Source organism: Acyrthosiphon pisum, chromosome A1, assembly GCF_005508785.2.
Source record: "Acyrthosiphon pisum isolate AL4f chromosome A1, pea_aphid_22Mar2018_4r6ur, whole genome shotgun sequence".
NCBI lineage: Eukaryota > Metazoa > Arthropoda > Insecta > Hemiptera > Aphididae > Acyrthosiphon > Acyrthosiphon pisum.
In genome coordinates this window covers 149,967,738-149,994,335 of record NC_042494.1, presented here as the reverse complement: position 1 = coordinate 149,994,335, position 26,598 = coordinate 149,967,738, and the positions used below count along the sequence as shown (strand labels likewise).

General features: G+C 31.5%; 2 protein-coding genes across 2 annotated transcripts in view; both read left to right on the top strand.

The window, feature by feature from the left end:
- LOC103308725 overlaps positions 1 to 19,763 on the top strand; it is a 25,854-nt gene extending 6,091 nt beyond the window's left edge. The window contains exons 7-14 of the mRNA XM_029486387.1: positions 203 to 271; positions 1,739 to 1,897; positions 2,600 to 2,677; positions 5,283 to 5,333; positions 5,459 to 5,512; positions 7,473 to 7,481; positions 15,808 to 15,864; positions 19,717 to 19,763. Coding sequence (XP_029342247.1) covers positions 203 to 271; positions 1,739 to 1,897; positions 2,600 to 2,677; positions 5,283 to 5,333; positions 5,459 to 5,512; positions 7,473 to 7,481; positions 15,808 to 15,864; positions 19,717 to 19,763 — 524 coding nt within the window. The remainder of the gene's footprint in view (positions 1 to 202; positions 272 to 1,738; positions 1,898 to 2,599; positions 2,678 to 5,282; positions 5,334 to 5,458; positions 5,513 to 7,472; positions 7,482 to 15,807; positions 15,865 to 19,716) is intronic.
- Positions 19,764 to 20,030: 267 nt separating this feature from the next.
- Positions 20,031 to 26,598, top strand: part of LOC100163901 — a 46,962-nt gene continuing 40,394 nt past the window's right edge. Inside the window, exons 1-3 of the mRNA XM_008182658.3 lie at positions 20,031 to 20,042; positions 20,468 to 20,476; positions 21,491 to 21,526. Of these exons, the coding sequence (XP_008180880.1) occupies position 20,476; positions 21,491 to 21,526 (37 nt within the window). The 5' untranslated portion in view covers positions 20,031 to 20,042; positions 20,468 to 20,475. The remainder of the gene's footprint in view (positions 20,043 to 20,467; positions 20,477 to 21,490; positions 21,527 to 26,598) is intronic.

Below are 26,598 nucleotides of genomic sequence, written 5' to 3'. Positions count from 1 at the left end.
TTAAGAGTTTTTTAGTAAAGTGGGGGGGGGGGCTAACTCACACACGTCGAAAAAATTTATGAAAAATGAAAAGTGGCTGTTTGAAGTGCAACATGTTTAACCGGCCAGTGAGCAATTTATTGTATTTATAATCAATGCTTATACTTACCAGTTACCATATTTGTTATAATATCGTAATTATAAATTATGTTTATATTTTTAGTTTTTAAAGCAGTATTTGATAGATACAATAAGGACCACAAGAACATAAAAGAACAAGAAGATCATTTCGGTAAATTATTTGAATGCCAGTACCTAATCTGTTATCATATTTGGTCGCCTTCGAATATTATGTATCAATCTTATTATATTTTTAAGATTTTAATTTCTATGTTTATGACTGTATGCCGTATGGCGTATATTGTAGTAATATTGATATATTTTAACAATGATTTACTTTGGTATCAAATAATGTACATGTATGCTAGAACAATAGAAGTATACTATTATGGTATCATATTTAATGCTAAATGTAGGTGTTTGACTTACCATGGAATGCTGAGATGTGTTTTGTTTATAGTAACAGTAATAACTAATAACTAATAGATGTGTTAAAAATATATAGAAACTTCATTTTCGTATTAAAATCAACAGATTTTTCAATTAAAAATCTTATTAGATGTAACCATATGATAAATATTATATTTCTTTTGTTGTCATAGATATCATAATTTTGATCATAAATATTCACATATTGATCGTAAATATAAACATATTTATATCTCGACACATGTGGGTACTATGCAGATCTTAAACCTATTTAAATACCTATTTAAAATCTCACAAAAATGTATAATTTCAACAGTCTACAAAACATATATAAATATAGGTTTTATAATTTATTGTATCGACTTTAATCTTAATAATCAATACACAAATTTGTATAATGATATCATATTTCACTGAAAATATAATATACAAACTTCATATTCATATTAAAAATTATCAAATTTTCAAATAAAAATCATATTAGATATATTCATAACATGCATTTCTTCAAATATAAACTATTTTCATAATACATAGCTAACAAAATTTGAAATATTAACAAAAAGAAACATTTCACCAACAAAATCAGTTTAATGTATGCAGTTATATTTATTTCGTCATTCAGATTCGTCGATAGACTATATATTAAATATTATCATGTTTGATGAATTCATACGTTTTTTGTTTGATTCGAGATATATTGAAGATCATACAATACATAATTATCATTCATACGGTTCGAATTCATAAATCACAACCACTAGCACTAGCATACGAACACAACTATATTTTACCCCGCTAACCACTCCATAATAACCAAAAACACTCGCATACCTACGTGACTATATTTCTCCCTTCACCCCTACACTAGGTTAGTTTCGTGTAGGTTAAGTTAGATTAGTTTTCTGAATAAAATTTAATAAAAAAAAAAAAAAATGAAAGGCCATGATCTGTCATGTCTACATCTTCACACGGTGAAGAAGAAGTAACATTTCATTTTTTTTTTTATTACATTTTCTAGTCTAACCTAACAGAATCATTCCTCATATAACTATGAAACTATAGAATTATTGGATCATAGTCCACGATATGTGATATATTATGTTATTTAAATAAAAATTAAACAATATATAATAGGTCATCGACCATAGTAATGAGTCAACCTTTTTTTTTTCATGACCTTTGACTGGCCCGGATGTTTGAATGACAGTTCAACAAATTGATAAGTCTTATGAAGCCACGAAAAATGCATATGATAAAGTAATAAACTATGAAACATATTCTATAACGGAACAAGATAAAGAAAATGCAATAAGCAATTACCTAGTAAATCAAATGCCTGAAATGTCAGAGAAAACCTTTCCAAATGGTAGTTTAAACATATTTATAATTTATTTGTTTTTAATAAGATTACATAAGATGTATTTTGAGCATACTATTCTATTTATACAGTCATATGAAGTGTATACGCAATGTTATCGAGAATAAATTATAAGTACAGGTGTACTTATACCTGAAACCGAATACACAAGTCCATAATATTGACAAATCTAGGTATGGCATGGAGAAACACAAAACAGTAGAAAACTATTATTTCATAGACGTTTGTTACCACTTATCAAACATAGTGTACCCATACTACTTTATGAAAATTTAACAGCCAATTTTATAGATATTCTTTTTCTATAGCAGTTTATCACACAAACAAAGAAATATTTATAACTTATTATTTAGCAATATATTTAAGACTATAGTCTATATAGGTTATATATAGGTGATAATGATTAATCAGAACCTTAAAAAACATGGGTTTTAATCACCTGTTTTCAGTGATTCTTTAAAAAAAAATTAGGAGTACTAGGAATTATTTTTAAAAAATAATGGTACTTTCATACTCCACAGTTCAAGTTCTCCGTGATATGACATGTCTTAGGGAGGATGGCTCCACGCTTTTTACTTAGATTTATATCTTCATATTTGATATGTATCAAACACATCATAAGTCAATGATCGATTATTAACGTACTCAGTAGTCGACTAAAATCAAATTTAATTTATGTGTTTCTAACAGCGAACGGGAACGAACGTAACAGATACACATATAAAAATTTTGAAGTTTACGCCGATCCAACAGATGAGGTCTATTACCGTAAGTAAAATCCTCTAATATTTAAATATGTAGGTACATAAATAAACTAAATGTACTTTAGAATGATATTTAATTGCATAGGTACACAGTAATCACTGTACTATATTGCATTATTTAAGTGGACTTGATATCTGAATTTATCTAGTCACCGTAATAAGGGACCATATACGTTCACCATAAAAAATAGAGTTTTGGTATTTTTAATATTAGTTATTGTTATTTATATTTATTTCACCTTATTTAACCAACGTTTTCCCGAACTGAAGCCGGGTTCATAACTGTCCGTGTCATGTCGTGTCGTATTTTTATCTGTATATCAAAATGCAATCCCAATGATATGAATATTGTAGGTTGGTGGTCCTTTTTTTTAGCTATCATTTTTCTGCACATATATGTAACCACCATGATTAAAGATATAGGTACAGGTTGCACATACGCGCACTATTTAAGATAGTGTGGTTACCCAACGAGCTGTGATAAGATGGCATATGATTTAAATCTTGGTGCCGGTGCTAGCGTTTTAGTGGTCTATTTTATAATTTATTATATACCTAATACGATCATTATACATATTTTTATACTATATAGGTATAACTATTGTTCTGAGGCGTACGAGGAAAATGTGTTATAGTGCGTTTCATTGTAACTGCGACTCAACGCTAACGCACCTCATGGTGTTTTTTCATTAGGGTTTCTAAAACTAGCGCGTAAAGTTGCGTGACAAATTTAAAATTGATTCAGTTTGTATATGGAACCGTCTTGATGGTCAAGTGAGTTAAGAAAGATGTCCCACTGGTCAGTTTTGTGGGTTTCGAGTAAAGTTCTGATTAGTAAGATTTTGGCGTTAAGTTGGCGCTTAGTAGTCGGGTCATGGTTTCTCTGCCATTGACGGCGTAATTGGTTTTTTTCCGTTCGAGTTTTATGTAGTCGGGTAGTAAAAGGGAAGAGTTTTTGTGTTTAGGGGTAAATACGCTAGCTTCGATCGCGTGTTGTAGGTTTTTGGTTAGACTGTCAATTGACTGACTGTTGTTGGTCGGTTATGCAGTTGGGTTGGGTAAGTTGGAGAGGATTGTTTTGTATTTTGTCCAGTTGATGAAGAGGTTAGTAGTTGGAGGGGACGATGATACCGGAGTACATAAGGTCTCCAGAAGAATGGGGTTGTGGTCAGAAGATAGCTCGTTGAGGTTGTTGATTTGAGTAGGGTAAGGTAGTCGGACGAGAGCGATATCGAGTATGTCTGGTCTGTATCAAGCGTTTGTAGGGAAGTGTGTGGGGGGTGAGGGAGCAGTAATGGTATAGTCTGATTGTTGAACGTGGTTAAAGAGGATACGTCCGGCAGCGTTTGTCGAGTGGCTAAACCACAAAGGGTGTTTGGCGTTGAAATCACCTGCCGAGATTTGCCATTCAGCACTTTTGGTCAACAAGTCTAAGTCGTGAATCGTGGGTGTGGTACCGGGAGGTTTGTATACCGCCGATACAAGCACTTCGTGGCCATTTAGCTGGATAAGAACGGAAGAAGTTTGAATGAGTGTGTTAAGAGTTATGGGTTGGTGAATGATGCGGCGGTGGATTAGAACAGCCGTGCCACTGTGAGCAGACGACCCACGGATGGGTGGCAGATCGTTCCTGTATGTGCAATAGTTAGGAATGTGAAGTTTGGTAGAAGGGGATATATGGGTTTCGTTAAGTAAGATTATGTCGGTTTTAAGTAGGAGTGCGAGGAAACGTAGTCCGTTGAGTTTATGTTTGATACCGTTGGAGTTCCAAAATAGAATTTTTAAGTTATTCATTTTGAGGCGAGAGTATGGACAGTAATGTTTTCATAGTTGTTTCTATGAGTGATTTCGGGTCTTGATTGTTAGATAGTGCAGTCAATAGGTTGGTGAGCAGGTTCGTCAAGTTAAGTTGTGGGACCGGGGAAGTTGAAGAAATGTGTGCTGGTTTCAAAGTTGCTGCGGAGTATAAGGTATACTGGTGACGATGTCGTTTTCACTCGGCAATGTTGCGTAGAATACTCGTATACAATATGATTGTTTGTGTGAGTTATTTGCAATGCATTGAGTGGTCTTTGCTTGCCATACGAGTACTATCTGTTGGCCATGAGAACGGCCTTTTTAAGCGTTGTGTGTTTTAGTACCGTATCATAAATGTCGACTAAATCATTTTTAGCATATAGATAATAAATAATATCTACAATGTAAACTTAATTTAGTTTAATACTATGGGAATTTAAAAATAATACGATTTTTATCGAAAATCAAAATATTGTTGCACTCTGATTGATTATATGACAAATTAGATTGGTTTCATCACAGTTGTACTAGTTTTGGGCAGTAGATACGCATCTCCTTCACCTCCGGCCAATGTTGTAGCTCTCCACTTCTCATTGGTCGATTTTGTTCTATGTTATATATGTATTTATATGACTGACAGCCAATAAGAAGTAGAGAACAACGATATAGGCGAAGTAAAGAGCGGAGGATGCGTATCAAAATAGTAAATACTGTGATGATAACTATCTAATTTGTCATGATTGATTGATTACGTAACCAGAATAACAATAATTAATTAAAAATATAAACCCATTATTTTTTCCATTGTTCAGGTTCTAATATTTTGCAAGAAGAATATTATGCTGTTACGGATCGTGATTATAGTAAGTATCTATTTTTTTTATTGAAGTAGAGTAATGTGTATAGTTTATTATTACTGGAGTGAAGAAAAATAATGATGACTGTATGAATAATCGAGGCTGGTTGTATTAAACTACACGTTTTACAGTAAAAACCTGTGACGTTATACTAACCAAAGAAGAATATGATGAAGTATTATTTTGTAAGCATTTACAATTATTAAATAATTATATTACAAGATTATTATTTATTACTTTAATAGGTAGTTAAAATTATGTTTAAAAAATAAAGACCTCTGTGGCACTGCCCTCATCGATTAAATCGGCTTTCACCGAGTTTCGTCGTCAGTCTTAGCTTCCAATGATCGGGCGCGGCGGAATAAATTGCTTTGCCATGTTAATTATAGCAAAATGCAAGCTAGGCGGTGGTTAGAACTCAGAAAATAATTTAATAAATTGACAATCCCGAGAAAGAGGCCGGCGTTAGGCGCGTGGTTATGACATATTGCCATTATCATGTGCAGACGCCCGTCGCCTGATGTTAATCTAATTTGAGACAGAATTATAGGTAATTGCCTGAAAAGTGGAATTCATTTCTTATCTCGTTGAAATTAGGACAGTGGATAATGGTGTGTTTCACTGTAGTTTGTGTTAAGGCGTCCGGCGCCAATGTGATTTTGACCTCAAAAATACGGTTTACGGGAATAATGATCCTGCCCTGTAAAAATAACCAAATTTGATAATTTTTTTTTACTAATAGAGGATAATATTCTACAGCCCGCATTGAACTCTTTTTTTCGATATTTTCATCTCAAACTTAATTATAAGTCTTTAAAAAAAAGACAATTTTTAGCTTTTTTTATAAATTATTTTATACTATTATTTAAAATAAAATACAAAATCAGAGATCGATGCGGGCTGTAGGAAGTCTTCTTCTTTCAGATAAAAAAATATTCATCAAAATCCGACAATTCTATAAAGCTTGAGAGTTATTCCCGTAAAGTAATTTTTTTCGATATAATACACCCTATCAACATATATCTAAAAATGTATAATAATATAGTGTATTAGTGTTGCATATTATTTTGCATGTTGGATAATATAATATAATATATTAGAGGTTCGGTCTTTTTCATCGGGTAACCATGTGAAATCCTGGTGTGATCAATTATTTTTCGTATGACTAATTCTTTACTATTAAAACTATTGTATGTTTGCCAGAGTTGAACTTAGTGGTCAATTTCCATCATTTTATTATTTATAGCAGTGTTACATAATTAATGCATTATTAATTTTTCTAAATATATGGGTACATATATTCTGATAAATATATCAGGTATCTACTAGTATTTCAAAAAATAGTGTTTCACCGTTGGTAATTGGTATTGTGTATTACGTATTTGTGTTTCAGTCTATAATCACTTGCATAATTATTAATTTATTTATTCAATTATTGTTGACATAAATAGTATCAAACAGTATTGAATCCTGCGTAGAATAATGCATAGTTATTATTTATTAATAGTAAAATTGTTATAACTAAAGTAGTGATAAAACATTAAACATTTTTCAGACTGAAAATGTCAGTCCTTCCTTTCAAACTTTTAAATATTCTATTCTCTGTTGAGATGTACACGTGTAAATGTGAGTTGATTTATTGAAATAGTCCTAAAATAAATAATTTATATTTTAACTATCTTTCATGTTTCTGCTTAATAAATTTCCGTAGGTACCTACACTCTTTTATACCTACCGATATTTGTACATTAGTTTATTACCATAGTACAGATGATCCATAGTGCACCATAGTGCATCCATGTCGTTATTCATTAACATTATTTTTAACCCGAAAATCGTTTAAATATGATCATAACCATCAGTCCAATGACAATTTAAAATAGATTCAATATAAAAATATTATATATGAGTTTATGATGACCAATATTAAGAGTTAGGGGTAAGCTAAGTTCATTTTTGTTTCATATAAAATAAAAAATAATATTATTACTTACATGTCTGGCATGCAAAAATTACTTTAATACGTTTATTTATGAGTGCAGTGCCAATATATCATTATTTTTATTTTATTACCTATATGGACTGTATGACTGCTTACATCAAAACAAAACGTTGATTTTCATTGTTTGTGAATATAAAATATAGTGTACGCATGTAAGTATTGTTTGCATTATTTATTTAATATAGTATTCATAATGCATACCTAATGTGCATATATTAGACTCTTTGTGTGAAGTGAACAAATTGTATTATAAACATAAACATAAACGCATTGTTAAGAAATCTATGATAATGTCTATTGAATACTTGAAAATAGTATAAATTAATAATGTTTTAACTTTTATGTTTCATTTAAACATAAACATAATATCTTCTCACGTATTATGTCTTATTTAACACCATATAAGCGAATAAAATGTAAAAATTACCAAATTCCTACTAAGTATATTTAAAATTAATGGTTACTATAGTTAATAATGTACGGCGAGGTGATTATAAAATGGGGTATAACATGATTAATGACGTTCGTTATCGGTGATACCTTTTAAAGCTACATGATTCCGTATGATTTTACCTGATTTTTAACTACACGATTGCGTACGTTGTTACCAATTTTCATACAACCATACCAGCATATAATATACAATATACCACACGAGACACGAATGAACTCGAAATAATTTATAAATACTTTGCGTTTTTTCATAACTAGGTATTAAGCTTTAATTACCTAAGTCTATTGCTAATGATAAGGTATTTCCTGGATTGCAGTTCATCGCTGATCGCCATACGTGTGCATATTATATCGACGTTTAATAATATGGAAAATGCAATTTTATTATACTTATATAGAATCCGAAAAATTAAAATAGTTAGGTAGCTCTATTAATCTATTAAATAATAATAAGTATATATTATGCAAGAACACCAAAGATGGAATTCATAAATGGCTTTGTACAGTAAAAACGTGTTATTCAAGTATAGTTATAACTTATAACAGATGCTCCTAGAACTTCTATTGTAAGTATTATTGGTGAACATACACATGAACCTGATTTTGATGTAAAAATAGAATGACAAATATTGGGGGAAAATTTTTAAAAACAAGTAGAAAATAAAATTCAACGTGAATTATCAAAATTATAAGAAAATAACTTGTGATATGTTGTAATTTCGAAATGAAAGATGTTATTATTTCAGTTCGAAAACCTATGCATGATAAGAGAAGACCATCATATCAACTATTTCCGAATTCTTTACTTAAATGATGCAATACGTCAGTTACAGAATATTAAAAATGACAATTGACAATTGTTGTATGTTGTTGGAAGAAAATATTGTTCATGTTTCGACTGAAAAAATGTAGTTTGCCATACAAATAAAGACAATTTGCAGTTTATGATTAATCGTTCAGAGCTATTCGCATATGGTACATTTCAATACACGCCTAAAAACTTCTATCAACTTTATACTATTCTCTAGTCTAAAAATGGATTTTTTTCACCAGTTGCTTACTTTTTTTTACCAAATAAAATCTAAGAAACCATGAAGAAATTAGGGATATATTCCCGGATGCGAGATTGATTTGTTGCAGATTTAATTTATGGCAAGCCTGGTGATTGGTGGCGTAAAGTATGTAAAATATAATAAGTATTAAATTATATTAAACTAGCTGATTCCATGCACTTCGTTGCCCATTAAATGTACCAACTTTTTACGACTCAAACTTTGTTCAATTCGTTATTTTTTTTCCATGGTATCGAGAACCGGAGGGGGGACTGCGTTAGCATTACGTCCTCTCCGGCCCCCATTGTTTATTGTTGCAATATATACATGTAGTAGGTACCAACAACAGTGGTAGACGTTGATTACGCCTTCGCGACCTGGCAGATTTCCCAAGTTCGGAAGGTTTGCAATCAATAATGACAAAAAGTACATGTACAGGAATACAAAAATTAACAAGAAATATACAAGTATATAGTATGTGGTATAACAAAGTATGTGTATGGATGTGTTTGCGCAATGGTACGTGGAAGACGTCTTAAGCATAGCATCGACCAGGCTTGAAGCCCGCCAGTCCCAGGTCCCGTTCTACCTGTGTGGCTTGACTGTCGTTTGCTAAACCTGGTGACTTCTTGGCCCGGCTTGTTGGCTCGCCTCACGTTCATCCATCACCTCCTCTCCGCAGCCTGCTGAAGTCTTTCCTACTGTTCCTTGTTGGTCAAGATGTTCTCTACCATCCTGTAGAACAGGCGGAAAGTTTCGTTGGCTTCCTGCAGCACGGATGCTTTTTCTGCTTGGTCGACAGGGAGGGACATGAAGGCCGCGGCTGGCCCGCAGAGTATTTCCTGGAGATCCCCGGGACCTGGGCGGTGGCCAAGTTGATAGTTCTTCCCTGTCTCCGCTCCAGTACTCGCAGTCGAACAGTGTATGACTGGGGGAGTCGGAGTTGGAGTCGCAGCGGTGGCATATCGCACTGGGGGCTCTATCCATCTTGCACAGGTACTTTTTGATCCGACCCTGGCCTCCTGGACGCCTGGCTGCCCAGTTCACTTGAGGCGATCCTTGTACTCTCTTCGGCATGACAGGCATTTCCTGCGGAGCTCTGCGATGTCCTTGGACCACTAGTGAACGGGCACCTTACTCGAGGTGACCTGGTTGCCTCCTCGGGATTGACGCTTCGCAGGCACTTGTTAGGTAAGCATCGAGGGACTCGGCATTGGAGAGGGCTTTGTCGATGCCGGTGCTTCCCTCCGCGGGCCCCAAGTGCCTTGAGGTGAAGTACTCAACCAGTGCATCTTCGTCTCGCTGTCTGACCGACCAGCCACGGTGAACGGCTTTGGCGACGGGTCGGCACGAGGAATACTGGTACACGAGGCTGTGTTTCAGTGGTGAACGCTACATAAGCGTGGTCACTTAGGGAGTCTTCCTCAAAGACCCTCCACCGGGATAACTCCAGGTTGCGGTAGAAGGTGGATGTCTATGATTGAGGTGGCATCTCCCCTGACGAACGTGGGGGCGGACCCAGAGTTGACCAGTAGCAGACCAAGGTTGGCCGTTAAGTAGGAGAGCAGGTTGCCCCTTGGGGTATTCGTCCGGGAGCCCCATTCTACACACCACGCGTTTAAATCTCCGGCAAGCACTATACGCCCGTTGCCCCGTGAGCGTATGGCGGCGTCGAGATCGTCCAGGAATGTCCATTACTTCTGCAGTGTGGAGCTGGGTCTCCAATAACAACTGAAGACGGTGAGGTCACCGAAGGCTGGCACCGGAGCCCCGACCATGGTGGATGATGGATGACCGCGGAGTGGTAGCGATAGCAGCCTTCGGATCCGCACTAAAGTACCACAGGTATTCGCGCCCGTAGTGAGAGTAGGGTTCGCAGACGATGAGTACATCTACTTCCTTTTCAACTGCGGTCTGGTACATCAACTGTTCGGTGGCCCAACACCCGTTGAGGTTACCTTGGAGAAAGTTAACCATCTTGGGGGGTCTTGGATCCAGTTGCACGCTTCCTTGCGGCGCAAGCGCCTGGGCCCAGCCCGTGGTTAAACTTGAGAATGCCGGCCAACTCGCATGCCGACTCTTCGGGCATCGTGCAGTCTTTCATAAAGTGATCCTTACACCCACATTTCCAACAGGATTTGTGTTTCTGGAGTTGTGTCCGAACGCTTGGCATCTGAAGCATCTCTCTGGGAGATGAGTCCTAGGGCGGACACGGCACATTGTCCACCCAACGGGGATTTTGGTGATCTGCGTTGTGGCGTGTCTAGACATTTTTGCGGTCACGATTTGCTGCCCTGAGCGCAATTTCTGATTCGCAGCAGTATATTATTAGGTAGGCAATCTACCTGCGGTAGAAGATAAAATATCTTCTAAATTTGTTGGCTTTGAAAAGATTTTTTTTCTTTTCAGCTAAGTATGGGCAATCAAGGAGAAGATGTTTTATGACTGTTAAATATGTCTTACAGAATTCGTATATGGGTGTTGGTTCTTTCATTAAGACATTGTGTGTGGATGATGTTTGTATGATTGATTTTTATATTTCACCATATTATTTTTTCTCGTTTTGTGCAAGAGAAGAGAGTCTTATGTTCTTCCTTGGATACTTTTTATGATTTCGTTTGTTGACCTGTGGTTTTGTATAGCTAGGATAGAGCTAAAATAATCATTGGCTATTAAAAACAACTCAGTGTTTTTCCAATACATTTCGACTAATTCAAGCGCTGCCAGGGTAGCTATGGCTTCAATGGTGAATATAGGATTATATTCGAGTAAGGAAAATTTGAATACTTCATCATCGAATATTATATCTAATCCAGATTTGTCGTTGAATTTTGATCCATTGGTACATATAATTTTGTGGTTATGTAAGTCATTACGTATGATGTCAATAAACTTTTTGGGGATTTCCGATGGTTGTGTGTTTTCTATTTCTTGGATCATTGAGGTTTTGATAATAGGTTCCATTTTTCATGAAGAATTTGTTGGGTTCAGCCATCTTTTTAAACGTGTAGATATTGGCAAGTTTTTTTAGATTAATTGAAGGGGCAGGGGAATCGGTAAAAAGGTATGTTTAAATAGCATTGTCCTTGTCTGCTAGTCTTGCAAATGCAAATTTGTGAGTGAGTATATTGCTACTTATATCAATGGGGTGTATTTTCTTTAAATTAGATGGGGATGGTTCTAATGGTGCCAATGCTTAGTCGGATGCCGTGGTTGTTAATTTTATTTAGTGAGTTAACTATATTGATTATTGAATTTGGAGCAGCTCCGTAGATTATGGTACCGTAGTCGATTATGGATAAGATCAGGCTTTTATATTATGTTCCCACGATAATGTTAAAATTAGGTGATTATATGTTTAGTCTGAACTTTTCTTTAGGTTTCAAAATTGTTTTAAGGTTGGATCAATTTATTTGATTGTTTAGGTGTAATCCTAAAATCTTTAGGATGATATTAGAATGTTATTCGGGCATGTACCAGTTGCCCCCAAAAAGTACCTTTTTTTATATCAATTCCCTTTAAGCTACCTAGAGCAAAATGTACCAGTTGCCCTCATATGTTAATATATACACGATTACAATATATAGCCCGTAAAATAGGGGAGGTAAATATATATAAATAATAAATAAAATTGTTTACAAAAATAAAGTAAAATTATTTTGATAATTGCAATTATATATGATATTGTATTTTGTAATAAAACAAATACATAGGTACAGTGCTATAAGCAGTGTAAACGAAATTAAAAATATAATTGCACATACTTAAACAAAAAAAAGCCAGAATTTAAGATTTTATAAATAAATATAAAAACAAGAATATCAGTAGACTAGATTTTGTAAAATCTATTAGTAATTATTATAACAAAACATAATCTTTTATCAAATTTTTTTTTGTTATTGTTAAATTATAACATTGTATGCCACATAATTATAATATTTATTATTTTATTGACTACCTATTGTCTTCATATTATTTTATTAGTAATTATTACAAAATACGATAATTTTCTATCATTTTATACTACCTATTTTACTTTATATTTATAAATAATTTTATTTATTATTTGTATATTTACCTCCCCTATTACACGGGCTATATATTGTAATCATGCGAGGGCAACTGGTACATTTGGTTGAGGGCAACTGGTATATTTTTAAAATCCTGATAACAGCCGTGGGGGGCAACTGGCCAACACTCTGTTATTCATGTGCAGGTAAGAGAGGTCAGGGATCTATATTGTTTTGTTTGAGAATAGGATACTTTTGTATTTTGTCGGACCAAATTTGAACCTTGTAGATTTTTCTAATTTGTTAATTTCTTCGATGGCGTTTCGTATGAGGGCTTTTGACGTGCTTGTATTTCTTTCTCTGCAATATATACTGCAATCTTCAGTAAACGTAATGGTTTTGAGAGGAGCTGGTATTATACGAGGTAATTTGCTATAGTTATTATACAAATTGTGACGCTTAGACTTGATCCCTGGGGTTTACCGTTTAGGAGTTTATAGTAACCGGAGTATGTTTCATTTAATTTAACTGAGATGTGAATTTGCTCAGGATCTATATTAAAGATACAGGTCGTTAAGAAGTGACTTCATGTCGATCTTTGTTTGGTTAAGTATTGGGATAATAATGGCTCTTTTCAAAGATATCGTGGGTCTAGAACGAAAAGGTTCTAAATCGTTTTTATGAAATTGTTCAGGAGAGTAATTTTAAGGTTCGAGTTCAAATATTTTACTCCTTGAACAACATTTTGCTTAAATTAAAGTACTGAGGCATGCAGCAACTTGTATAGTTTATTTCACAACATTATAATAATAATTTGCTGTATTGGTTGGTATTAAAATTAATAAAATACAAATTATAAATTGTTTAGTATGAAAAGGTTCTACAATTTAGAACCTTTTCATCCTAAAAAAAAAAATTTAATTAGAACTTTTTCATTCTTATTTATTATTTTTATTATTGTTAGCTGAATCCTTTTTAGAATATTGCTTTCTAATTGTTACCAACCTTCTAACACAAAACAATGTACCTAATAACTACAAAACACCGAAATCTATATCTCAATCGTATACACTCATAAGTGATAACAAATTTATTATATTGCCGCGAACGTACGGTTTTTGGTAGCTCCGTGTTGTATCCGTGATACGTCAAGTAAAACAGACTATAATTTTATCATTGTTATTGTGTATCATAATATTATGGTAAAATAACAAGGATAATAATAATGTACTATTGGTAGTGATTAATTTAATTAGAACCTTTTCACACTAACGTATCGTTAATAATTAGGTTCTATTAACCGAGCGTTTTTAATTTGATTAAATTGTGTTTATAATTTAATTTTTAGCGATTTAGAACCTTTTACTTTTAAAAAAAACCATCAATAATGATCGTATAATCGTGAATGTTAGCTTAAAAGATGCGTCATTGTATTCTAAAACCATTTCTGTTAAAAATTGACTTTTGAAAAAAATGCGATTTAGAACCTTTTCATTCTAGACCCACGATATAGGAAAGGTCTTTTTTCCCATATTAAATTGTAAATTTTCAGTAGTATGAAGATGGCTCTTTTAGGGAGTATGTAATATGTATGTATATGCATGTTATGTATATATATGGGATTTTATCATGACCAGTGCTGTGTTTTGAATTATATTTGGAAAGTGCATCATAAATTTATCGGTATGTTTATTGTATTGTTTGGTTGTCATCATTTATAAAAATGATTGGGTTGGCTGTTTCATTTATTGACTATCAGATTTTAAATTCAGGGTAGAAATTATCATCACTGTTGTTTTTTAAAAAAATTTCAACGAGAGCCTCGGCTTTTTCCGACCAATAGGAACATGGTTGAAATCATTCTTTCCTTTTTATATCTCCCATTTTCCGAAGTTAAGGATGGTTTTCTTGAACTAATGGTTACATATCCAAATGAAAAATATGCTCATATTTTTCAGACTTTATTGTTTTAAATACATATATTGAAGCGGAATTCACATTTTCTCCAGAAATTTGGTCTCAAAAACCAATCACGAATCCTTTGTGAGAAATGTATACAATATACAATATATATTTTTACAATGGAAGAATAAAGTAAACGGCAAAAAATACTTAAATATAATTTAAATTATTATAAAGGCTTATAATTACGAGTACAGAAATTTAATTCAATATCTAAGGATAGTAGGTTATAGATGTCAGTGCATTCAAATTTAGAAATTTTAAAATAATGTTTGATGATTTCATGAATTAATGATATTATTACTATTTAGTTATTAATTATTTTACCAAATTAAAAACTAACAATTTTCTTTGTTTACTATTTATTGTACTATTATTTAGTTATTCTTATTAAATTATACAATTGATTATTGATTATTATAGAACTGTAAACGTACTGGATATTTATGAGATATATGGTAAAATGAATGAATTTAACAACGTTGTATACAACAACATACGAAGTCGTGTTTATTTTTTTCTCAAAGGTAGTTTTTAACACATCTAAAAATATGCGCAATAGTGTTGCCAAAAAAGACAAACGTACGCAATCGTCTTCTACCCGTAATTTCATATTTTCATTCAAATAATATAATATAATATAATTTGTTTTTTTAATATTTAATTTATGACTGATATTAACGTCAAAAACGATGATATCGTGTTATCATTAAGTACAAAACTCCCATACGGTCCTGTCTCACGACCTCGGTTATGGGTTAGCGACCTTCCGATGTTTATCTTCGTCAAATGACACCCCATCATAAACCTATGGCCGTCAGAAATATGTAAAATGTCACAAGGTCACATGTTCCAACACACAATAATATAATTTTAGCTGGCATACTCCAAGTTCCTTTAAGTTGCCTATTAATACAATAAAAAGGAATCAGTTGTATGCAGATTCTAATCCCAACCACCTGGATTGCATAAATTATAAACATTTAATATTATTGTTATAGTCTTAAATAGCAACATATGTGTTCAATCTGAATTTACAAATGTGAAAATTGATTTATGTAAGTACCTATATTATATAAATAAATTGAAAAATAAATGAGAAAACTACCCTTTAGTGTAACAACTAGATATAATGTGTCATGAAACTTTTGGAGAATTGACTTATTTTAATAGAAAAATAAAATAATATCATTACAGACAAAAATAACATGAATTCTTTTCTTTGTAAAAACAATACCTATTTATATAATTCCTCAATTAACGCTAAATTGAAAATACAATTTAATGTTTTTGTTTTGAGTTGTTTAAAATTGTTAAAAACTTAAACATCTAATAATTATGGTAATATTTATTTTGTACATACATTTTAATTGAATGCTACTATATTTTTTTGTCACGCCTGCATCGAAAGTTTAGTTTTCGATGACGGATGAAGCGTTGGATAGTGACCTTTTTCCATCCAGCGGGTGGTAAAATGGGAATCCCCAAAAGTACCGGGTGGTAAAGTGGAAATCCCTAAAGTACTGAGCTCAGATATCACGCGGTCGCGTATCCTCTGCACAAACAGACACTAAAATCTATTCTACTGTAGTACGATCCTTATAAGTTATAAAACATAAGCTTTTGGTTACATCTTATATTCATGTTGTAAACTTGCATGACGCGTAAACATTTTTCTTTCATGAAATTGTTTTCGTATAATAATTTGGTTATTGCATAGATCCCCGCATAATGCATTACCTTTGCCTTGATTAAATTTTTTTATTCTTATCCTATTTTTATATAATAATTATTATTTATACTGTAATATATACCACGGTCCTTACAAAACATAAACTTTTGGTTACCTACATCTTATATTCATATTATAACCTCCGTGCATGACGCTTAAAATAAATAAAACCAAGTCGTTTATTTCATGAAATACATATTGTTGTCGTAGAATAGTCTGGTTGTGGCATAGATCCCAGCCTGAATTACCTTTGCCATGATTGCGCGATCAATGAACGCAGAGGTGTGAAAAAAAATAGTATGTGTACTATTGTAGATAAGTTGAAAACTGATAATAATAGGTATAATGTGTTATAATCATATATTTATAGGAAATAAGTCTATCATAAGTATTTTTATAAGTCTATGGATATAATCCTACGGCTACTATGTCAATCTCGAACTATAGGTTATGACTGATGTTATTAGCTTATTTTATTACCATTATACTAAGGGTATGAAACTCCGTGAATTAGCCGAATCGAGCGATTGTAGCCCTGATCACTGTCTCCAGGGGAGCGTGGCATACGCAATCTATGGTAAAAGTAAACAGTGGAAACAACCCGACCCAGCGCAGAATACCCTACCACAGTCATGGGTAAAATACTTTTGAAAAGTATTTGGAATAAATACTCGAATACTTATGAAAATAGTATTCCGAATATGTATTCGAATACTTGATAAATATAATATTCCGAATAAAGTATTTGGAATACTTAAAAATATTTTTGATAAATATATGAAACGATACCAGTTATAATTTTGATATTATACGATATTAATAGATATTATTGATTCCAAATTTCCAACTCAAAAAATATAAATTTTGTATTTTTGTTTTAAATCAAATGCAAGAGAATAACATGCAAATCAAACAATGTAATTTGCATACAATAAAAGTATTCAGAATACATCACAAAATACTTTTGGAAATAGTATAGGTACCAAAAGTATTCGGAATACATTATTCGGAATACTACCAGTGGCGCAACTTGATAATAAGGGGCCCATGTGAAAATTTCTAGACCGGGGCCCTTACCTGCTAGCAAGAATTAAACACAGTACAGCACTTGGTATAAACCGAACGTGGTTCAAAGTACTCTTTAAGCTTTCCTAATATCTCCAAGAACAATTTGAAATTTTCACAAAATCGGTCAAGTAGTTTTTGAGAACCTATATAATAGCCACAGCTTACAAATATACATTTAACTCTCATGTTTGTTTTAAGATAAAATTTCTTTATTCAAAACCATAAGCGTGCGACGATTCAATGGATCCTTTTACCTCATCTACCAGAGTAACTAATGACAAACATTTAAAATACTATTTTTTACTAATTATTAAAAAAAAAAAAATAAACAAAAATGTCTATGGTAAATCTCAAAATACCTCTCCAGGTTGAACCAACTGGGTCTAATAGTGAATCTAAACCATTCAAATACTCTATCAAAAACACACAAAAAATGTCTAGTGGTTTAGGAGGAGATCAATGACATACAAACAAACATTTATTTGTACTATATATATAGATATAGATTGTTATTATTTTCGACCACCCGGCACACAATTCATTTTACCAAACAAAATTATTATACATTAAAACCTTCCCCGTGACTCGACCGATTCACTAGTGAAAACCGTATTAAAATAAGTAGAGTTCTTTTCGAGATATGCTCGTTCATACAAAAATGGGGATTCTATTTTATAATATATATATATATAGATTAATAGATTGTATTATATTAATTGTATTAATATTTAATTATTATTATATTATTTTGTATACTACACATTATAGTAAGAATAACGTATATGAGAACCCCAAAAATCGGGGGCCCCTGTGAATTGCACACCCAACACTCCCGATAATTGCGCCACTGAATACTACCCAAGACTGCCCAGCCTATTAGGCGGAAACTGATTTTCAATACGGGTATAACATCATGTTGGTGTACGGAAATAGCAGTGTTTGGCAAGTTCCTTATAAAAAGGAATTCGTTCCGTTCCTCGTTATTTTTTAAAAAAAAGGAATTCGTTCTGTTCCTTGTTCCTTAAATAAAAAAAAGAATTCGTTCCTTTGGAAAATGAACGAGTTCCTTTTTTAGTTCCAAATAAAATAAAAATGTTTATTTAATCAATGTTTTAGTATCAATGTTTTTTTTTTCATATTATGCATACTTCTTTAATTTTAATTTATAATATATAACTACAAGTAGGTACATAATTATTAATTTATATGTTTATGCAATATAATATTATATATTTTGAGATTTTCTTCAAAATTAAATTTTTGGCTAATGTATGTCGATTGTCTTAATGTCGATACTCGATAAAAATCACTGATTAGGAATATACATTATACAAAAAATATATCTTAAATTCAATTTTTACATACTTATCTGTGTAAATTATTGGAACTAGAAAGGAACGAACAATTTTGTTATTTTTCCTTAAAAAAAGAACTAGTTCATCTTCCCGTTCTTTTTTTATAAAAAGGAATTCTTGCCGTGCTTTAAAAAGGAATTCGTTCCAGGAATCCGTTCCTTTTGGAACTCGTTCCCTCCAAACCCTGGGAAATAGTTTCATTGTTCGGACTTAGATCATATGTAAACACTTCACCCATCATCGAGTTTCGCTTCTATATTGTTCTATGATTATACGTTGTGTCAGTCAGACTCGTGATAGGGCCTCTGGTCCTTTTTTCTTTAATAAGCGAAAGTATAATTTGGAAAATTGTAAAATATTCGTTATCAATTTTAAATTTGACGTGCATATGATTACACGTAAGTTTTAGAAACCCTAATGAAAAAACACTACGAGGCGCGTTAGCATCAAGTCGCAGTTGCCATGAAACGCACTTATAGTACTTATAGTAGTATAATAGGCTGATAGACTGTCTCCGCTCAAAATCGTTTTTCGACTTTTCGCATGCATTGATAATATATCATTGAATTCAAATTGAAGAGTGGTACGTACTTGCCCGCATTATTTTATTCATATTTTATGACCAATAATTACGGTGTATATTTTAAGGTTTATAGAATTTAATACTAGCGCTATAAAATTAATGCCCTAACAAAATTAATTTTAAATTCTTATTATCTGTCTTATAATCAATTTACATTGATATATTTATTTAGTTCTTCATTTGCGTAAGTACATTTTTACGATTGAATATGAATTATAATATTTTTTGTAACATTTGTTTTAATTTAAAATGTTTTAAAACGTTTTTTTTTACAAAACTAATCAAACTGATAAAGATATGTTGATAACTGATAAGATGCTAAACTTTTTATTTAAATATTTACTTACTTTAGGTGCATTATTATTTAACTATAAAATATTTAAAAGATTAAAATAAAAGCACAATTGTTCTTAAATTATTCAGCTAGGGTATGTCTAATTAAAATTATTTATTTATTAGAAAATAGTCTTCCTAATTTAAGTAAAATCTACACAAAGGGTAAGTTATTTGGATTAATACATTTTTGAAAATCATTTTTGAATTAAACAAGAATAATATCATAAAATATATTTACCTTTTAAGTTAATTACCTATGCTTCAAGAACACCGCTTGATTTTATTATTTTTTAAATTGTTATTTTAAATTATTATATTTGCAGTAATAGACTAAACGTTAATTTTACTCTTGATTTTATAATACTATTTTACATCCTAAGAAATTATTATTTGTGGCTTGGCGGCGCGGGGTGGCTGCAATAAGTCACGCCGTGATCTGATAGGAAGCAACGGCCGCTGCCACTAGTTCCCGGATGGGTACTATAAGTTTATTTACTTATTTCATAGGTATAACTTATTTTGATACTTCTACTTAATATTATCACTAATATGTTGAGTAATTTATTCTTTGATATTAAATTGTGCAGAAGAATTAAGTAAGTGCCTATATTACTTAATAATATAAGAAATATGAGGTAGATGGGAACAAACTATTTTATTTTTTTATGATACTTGATGAACCATAAACGGATTTATAGGCGTGCTCAAGAATTGTCTATTGGGTGTAGGATTACATTTTGTATATATTTTAATTCTTAAGCTTAAATAATAAATTGATATCGAAAATGAAAGTAGGTAATTACTAATTAGTAATTATACATAGATAAAACTATAAAAGATAACACATACATATTTACTTAGAGGTAGATTCATTGAGCATGCTTTACCTTTACCATGCTTTACTGAGCAACCCTACTTTTCTTTAGTAATGAATTTTTAAGTATTTTTAAAAACTATAATATTTTTATATCGTTATTTTATCTTTGTATATCATTTAAGTAGTGTCATTTCGTGACTGGTGATACAAACTTCTATTTACTATGAATGCAGATGAGTTGTTTGAAAATAGTGATATATCTAAATCTAAATGGAACGCTCTCGGAACTGAAACAAAGGGTGATATTATTAATTCCGATTGAAAAAAATATGAATTGGCATTGGAAATGGGTCAAAAAGCTATTTCTGGGGTCGGGGTACTGAGTAGTATATAATATGTATTTCGTGTTATTTATAAATGTCGGGTTCATAGTTCGTATATGAACTAGGATATCTATGACCGACGACCGTATATAATTTGCACATCATCTGTTTACCTGTGCCAAAATATCGTACATAATAATATCAACATGCTGAATAATTAGAAGGCTATATAAAAAGAATTTTTGATTGAAAATTCAATAATTGTCATAATACCTATATATCACTAAGTTGCATTAGTTAAATTGAATTTTAGTCATAAGTATATAAATGTGCATAGGTACATAATATAATATTACATAGATAATAAATTATATAATATTTTAAGTTACGTAAAAACACATAGCTACAATTTTAACTTACGATATAATTACATTACAAATTGTATACAAATTTTGTACATTGTATTTTAGTGAATTTGGAAAAAGCTAAGCCTGAAGGCGATGAAGGTAATGGTTTTTCTATATATTTTATTTATTTAATCATTCAAAAAAAATTTTGCGTTACTTATTTATAAGCTAATATTAATGGAAATAAAATCTTTTCCCTGTAGAGCTCTGTAGAGTCCCTGTCTATCTCATATTCTCAATCCATTTATTATTTTCATCATATTGTTGATTTTCCATATTTTTTATAAAATATAATCATATTATTTATTTATATTCATAATTAGAGACTAGAGTGCACTAATTTCTACGCAGTGCACGTTTCTTATCCTTTATATAATAATATGATAACTGAGTTATCATAACTCACAATCATACCATATTTTTTTCATTAATGTCAAGAACCAAATTAAAAATAATATATCCTTTATTTTATTTTATCGGACAAGTATAAATTATGGGGTTTTTTCGAAGAACTGTATGATTTAATCTTGCCACTATTTCGTCCACTTATAGCTTTTTATGTAGGTATATTAAAACTGTATTTTTGTGATGACTGGCAACAAAAAAAGTTACTATTTCATTTAATTGATCAAAGATTGTGCTCAAGTGTTATAGTAATTATTACCATAAACTTAATTACTATCTAATGAATTATTATTATAAGGCAACATATAATATTACAAAAAAAAAGCGGGTAAGTGGATTTCGCTCCGCTGTACAGTTGGTTACAAATGGGTCAATGTATAATGGATTATGTTAAACTTGAATTCAATGATATAATATCATTGTATAAGAAAAACGATTCTGAGCTGAGACGGTTTGCAGTCAGTCTGGATATTTTATATTGGTTTTATTCGTTATAGCCTGTAGGTTGAATTAATTATATAATATAATTATTTTTTATTCGTTTCTATAGTGATAAACAAATCGTTAGAAATTAAAATCCTATTTTTAGGGGATTGTTGTAATTTTTTGGTGGTTTTTTCCTTGGCATTAAATAATCATCGAGAAAATTGAAAAATTACCTGTCTAAAGTACCATCTTGATCCAATTTTCTAAAAGATAAGGTACTATAATACGTTGAAATCGAAGTCCTCCTTGTGGTAGAAATTATGTATTGGTACAGGATAAAAAAAAAAATAATCACCATTGTAAAACCACTAGCTTCCTCGCCCCACTCAGAATCTAAAAGTATTATTATTTTAAAAAGTGTTAAATGACTTACCTTAAACAAACGTCTAATCGTTCGTCAGCTGTTATACTTTCCTTGGGATTTAATTCCCTTTTATCGATGTCCTGTTTAATAGTTGATAAAAGTTGATCAAATTGTTTCATACTCATACGAAAATATTCTTTATATTTTAATTCATCTTTTCGTAGTTGTATTAAAATATGATGAAATTCACCAAACTTATTACGTTCCATGTTTACTTCATGGACCCATTTCCTTTTTTGTTTATTATTATTATTTATAATAACAAAATTTCTTCATCACTACTATTACTTTCCCAAGGCAACGTACTTGTCAACATCTTGAACACGTCGTCATGATTGATAAGTGTAAACTATTCAGTGTGTCAGCGTGTTTCTAGTAGTAAATATCGTACGTAGTATACGTAACGTGTTCTGTGTTGCCTCACCGTATAGTGAACATAGCGTACAAAGCATAAATAGTATATATAGCATACATAGCATAGCGTTCTGTGTGGCCTCAGCATTATGTGAACGTTACACAGACAAGACATTTGTTGTCTCTGTCTTACAAGTGCGTAACAAACCAAATTGTATGCTCAGCAGATTGCGTTTAGCTCCGTTAGTTTAAAAATTAGAGTAAATATAAAATAATTATAAAATTTAAAGGTAATATTATATCCAGACAATATGGAAATGTCATAGGCTTTTTATTATATTTTCGATTTAAAGCGACTTTTGAGTTTTTTAAATTTTTATTTGCTTGTACATCTTGAAATACTCATAGCTCGCTTTAAACTTAAAATACAATGAAAAGCCTAGGACATTGTTTAGATAATAATCTTAGCTTTAAATTATATAAGAGGTCAATTCACTCTAATTTTTAAACTAATGGAGTTTAACGTGATCTTTTGAGCGTAATATTTGCCATGTTAAGCACTTGTAAGATGGAGGCAACAAATGTCGGTGTAACGTCCTCTTGAGAGGATGTCGCACCCGCTATATGTCTCCATCCTACACACGTACGGCATACCTAATTTTCGTTCGCTAGTTTCAATAAGATGTGGTCAGTTTTAATATTAGAGTGAATTGACCTATCATCAAACTCTGAAGTAACAACATTATCTGTGTTCTCCCGTTGGTTTTTTACGATATTTTAAATTTTAAGTGAGTTATGAATAACTAAAACATTAATATTTGAAAATCCTCATAATTCACTTAAAAATTAAAATATCGTAAAAAAACGACGAGAGAACACAGGCAATTTTGTTATCTAAAAGTTTGGTAATAGGTCAATTCATTCTAATATCAAAACGAAGAGCGTACTATTGAAACTGGCGAACGAAAATTTGGTATGTCGTCCGTGTGTAAGACGTAGACAATACATACGGATGCGACGTCCTCTTAAGACTTTTTGACTTTGATGTAAACCTTGAATATTGGGATTCAACCTAATTCAACAAATAACTGTTTTTAGATTATAATATATATCAGGGGCGGATCTAGGGAAGGTTTAGGAGGTCAGCTGACCCAGTGGCGTATTTTGGGTTTTTTTGGAGGGGTGTCCTGACTCCTGATCACCACAGTTATATAATGACAAATATTAACATAGTTTCATCACTAATTCATACCTGATTATAATACATCTTAATACCTTATGTAAGTGGACATTTTTTTGTAAAAAAAATGATAGGATTGCTACTTAAATTTTTAATTATAATAAAATTATGACAGGAATAAAGTATAAACAATTTTACTGAATAAAATAAAACCAATCTAACACTTAAATTTACTGAGTATTTTTTCGTATGAGTTTAATTTATTTTGTATATTTATATAATATTATAGATATATTAAAAGAAAAAAAAAATACTACAATTTCAAAACTTTAACCTCACAATATTAAAGGTAGACGTCTTTTTTTTTACAGCCAATTCGTCCAATACTTCCTTACTTTCAATGCGATCCTTCCGATTGATTGATAAAATGGCTAATCCATTTAGCCTTTTCTAAATAAAACAATTATTTATTTATTTAATTTTATAATTATGATTTAGACTTAGTCAAAAAAAAAAAATAAACTTACTTGGCCCATAGTATTACGTAAATAAGTCTTTATCTTTTTAAGTGATGAAAATGATCTTTCGTTCTGTGCAGTTGAAACTGGCAGTGTCGCAAAAATTGTTAACAATTTAATTATATTTGGGTATATTTCTGGATTACATAATATAGACAAAGCTTCCATTGCGTTTCTATAGTTCGAAGTTTCTAAATTTCTCAGTCGTCTTTGCCACAAATTATACTCCGATAATAATACTGTCTTGGAGGACGAAGAAAGATCTTCCATGTATGTTTCGGTTAATGACCAAAAATTGTTTTCATCCGTATTAAGACTTATGAGTAAATTAAAATTAACTAAAATAGCTTTATGGCTGGTTAATTGCTCAATAAATGTTTCAATATAAGGTAGGTATAAATATAGCGATTCTATAGTATACATTTATTGAATCAGTTTCAACATTTACACGGTTTGCTTGTCTTTTCGTAGTTATAGGGATACTTACAGTAACACCACATTTATTACCAAGAGAAACAGCATTTTCAAAAATGTCTTGGAATATAGAATCAGCATTTTTTCGAAAATCTTCAAGTTCTTTTATTATGTATCCTCCGCTAATTGGATCACTTCGCCAAGGTCAATATTAACCCGTTGAAGATGTTTCGATAAAGGAAGACCAACACTAAAGCATTTAGCTACTATAAGCATAGAAATAATAAATCCACCTTCTAATATAGCACTACACAGATTACTGGCATGCGAAGAAGTCTCAACATCTTTCCACTCAGATATAAAGTTTAATGATTCTATCACTTGTTCAAACAACTCTTCAAAATCATTCACTGCATGGTAACGTTCAATCCATCGGGTAGCGCAAAGACGTTTTTATGATTTTTTTGAGATTTTTTCATCACTATTTTCAATTTGAGTTTTTAAAACATCTTTTCTTTTAGGAAAATTGAAAAAATACCGAGCTTTAGAAATGGTCCTCAAACAATTTCTTATTTCCTGTACTTTGCAGGAGTTTGAAACAGCTAAGTTAAGGACATGTGCGGAACAATGCACATAAAGAGCAAGATGATGAGTCTTACATCCTTTTAGTCTAGCATCCATTAGTTCTTTCTACTGGAGTTTAGTTTTACTGATATGTCTTCATTAATATTTTTTGTACTTTAAGAAAATGTTCAGTATCGGATAAACAGGTTTTGTGATAATTTGTTTCACTATGGTTTTGAAATCCTTCCAGTGCTTTTCTCCAGTTATCGAATTTAGTCACTACAAAAGAATTTGGCTTTTTTGAGTTATATCCAACACCAGACTTAACGAATGCTACACAAAATTTACAAAAAGCGCCGCATTATTTTTTGGAATAACATAGCCATGCATACTTCAGAAGCCATGAATACTGAAACTTTAAATTTATTTGCTTGTTTTTTTTCATATACATTTTTATTGGAAATTTGTAGTTGATATCTGGCACCCATAGATTATTCATAATATCAGATATCTCATTTTGTGATAACGTACGGTTTATATAAAATTCTATATCATATACATTAGTAGAATCAGCAACAATAGTTTTTGAGACGAGATCTGATATTTGGATTGAATCATCTGTATTTTTTATTAAAGAAATCATAGAAGAATGTGCTCGCTTTTTGGAGGGGGATGATAATGAAAGTGACGTATCTTCTAATTCAGACGTAGTACATGAGGAAATGTCCTGCTTAGAATCGGGTTGACTACGACAGTTAGATATTTTCATAAAATGGGAAATAGAAGTTTGTTTCTTTTGTGCCATTTTCGCTGTTTTAAACGCACAATAACATTATTAAATACTCTTTAATTTTATATTAAATTAATTAATTAAACTATTGTTTTT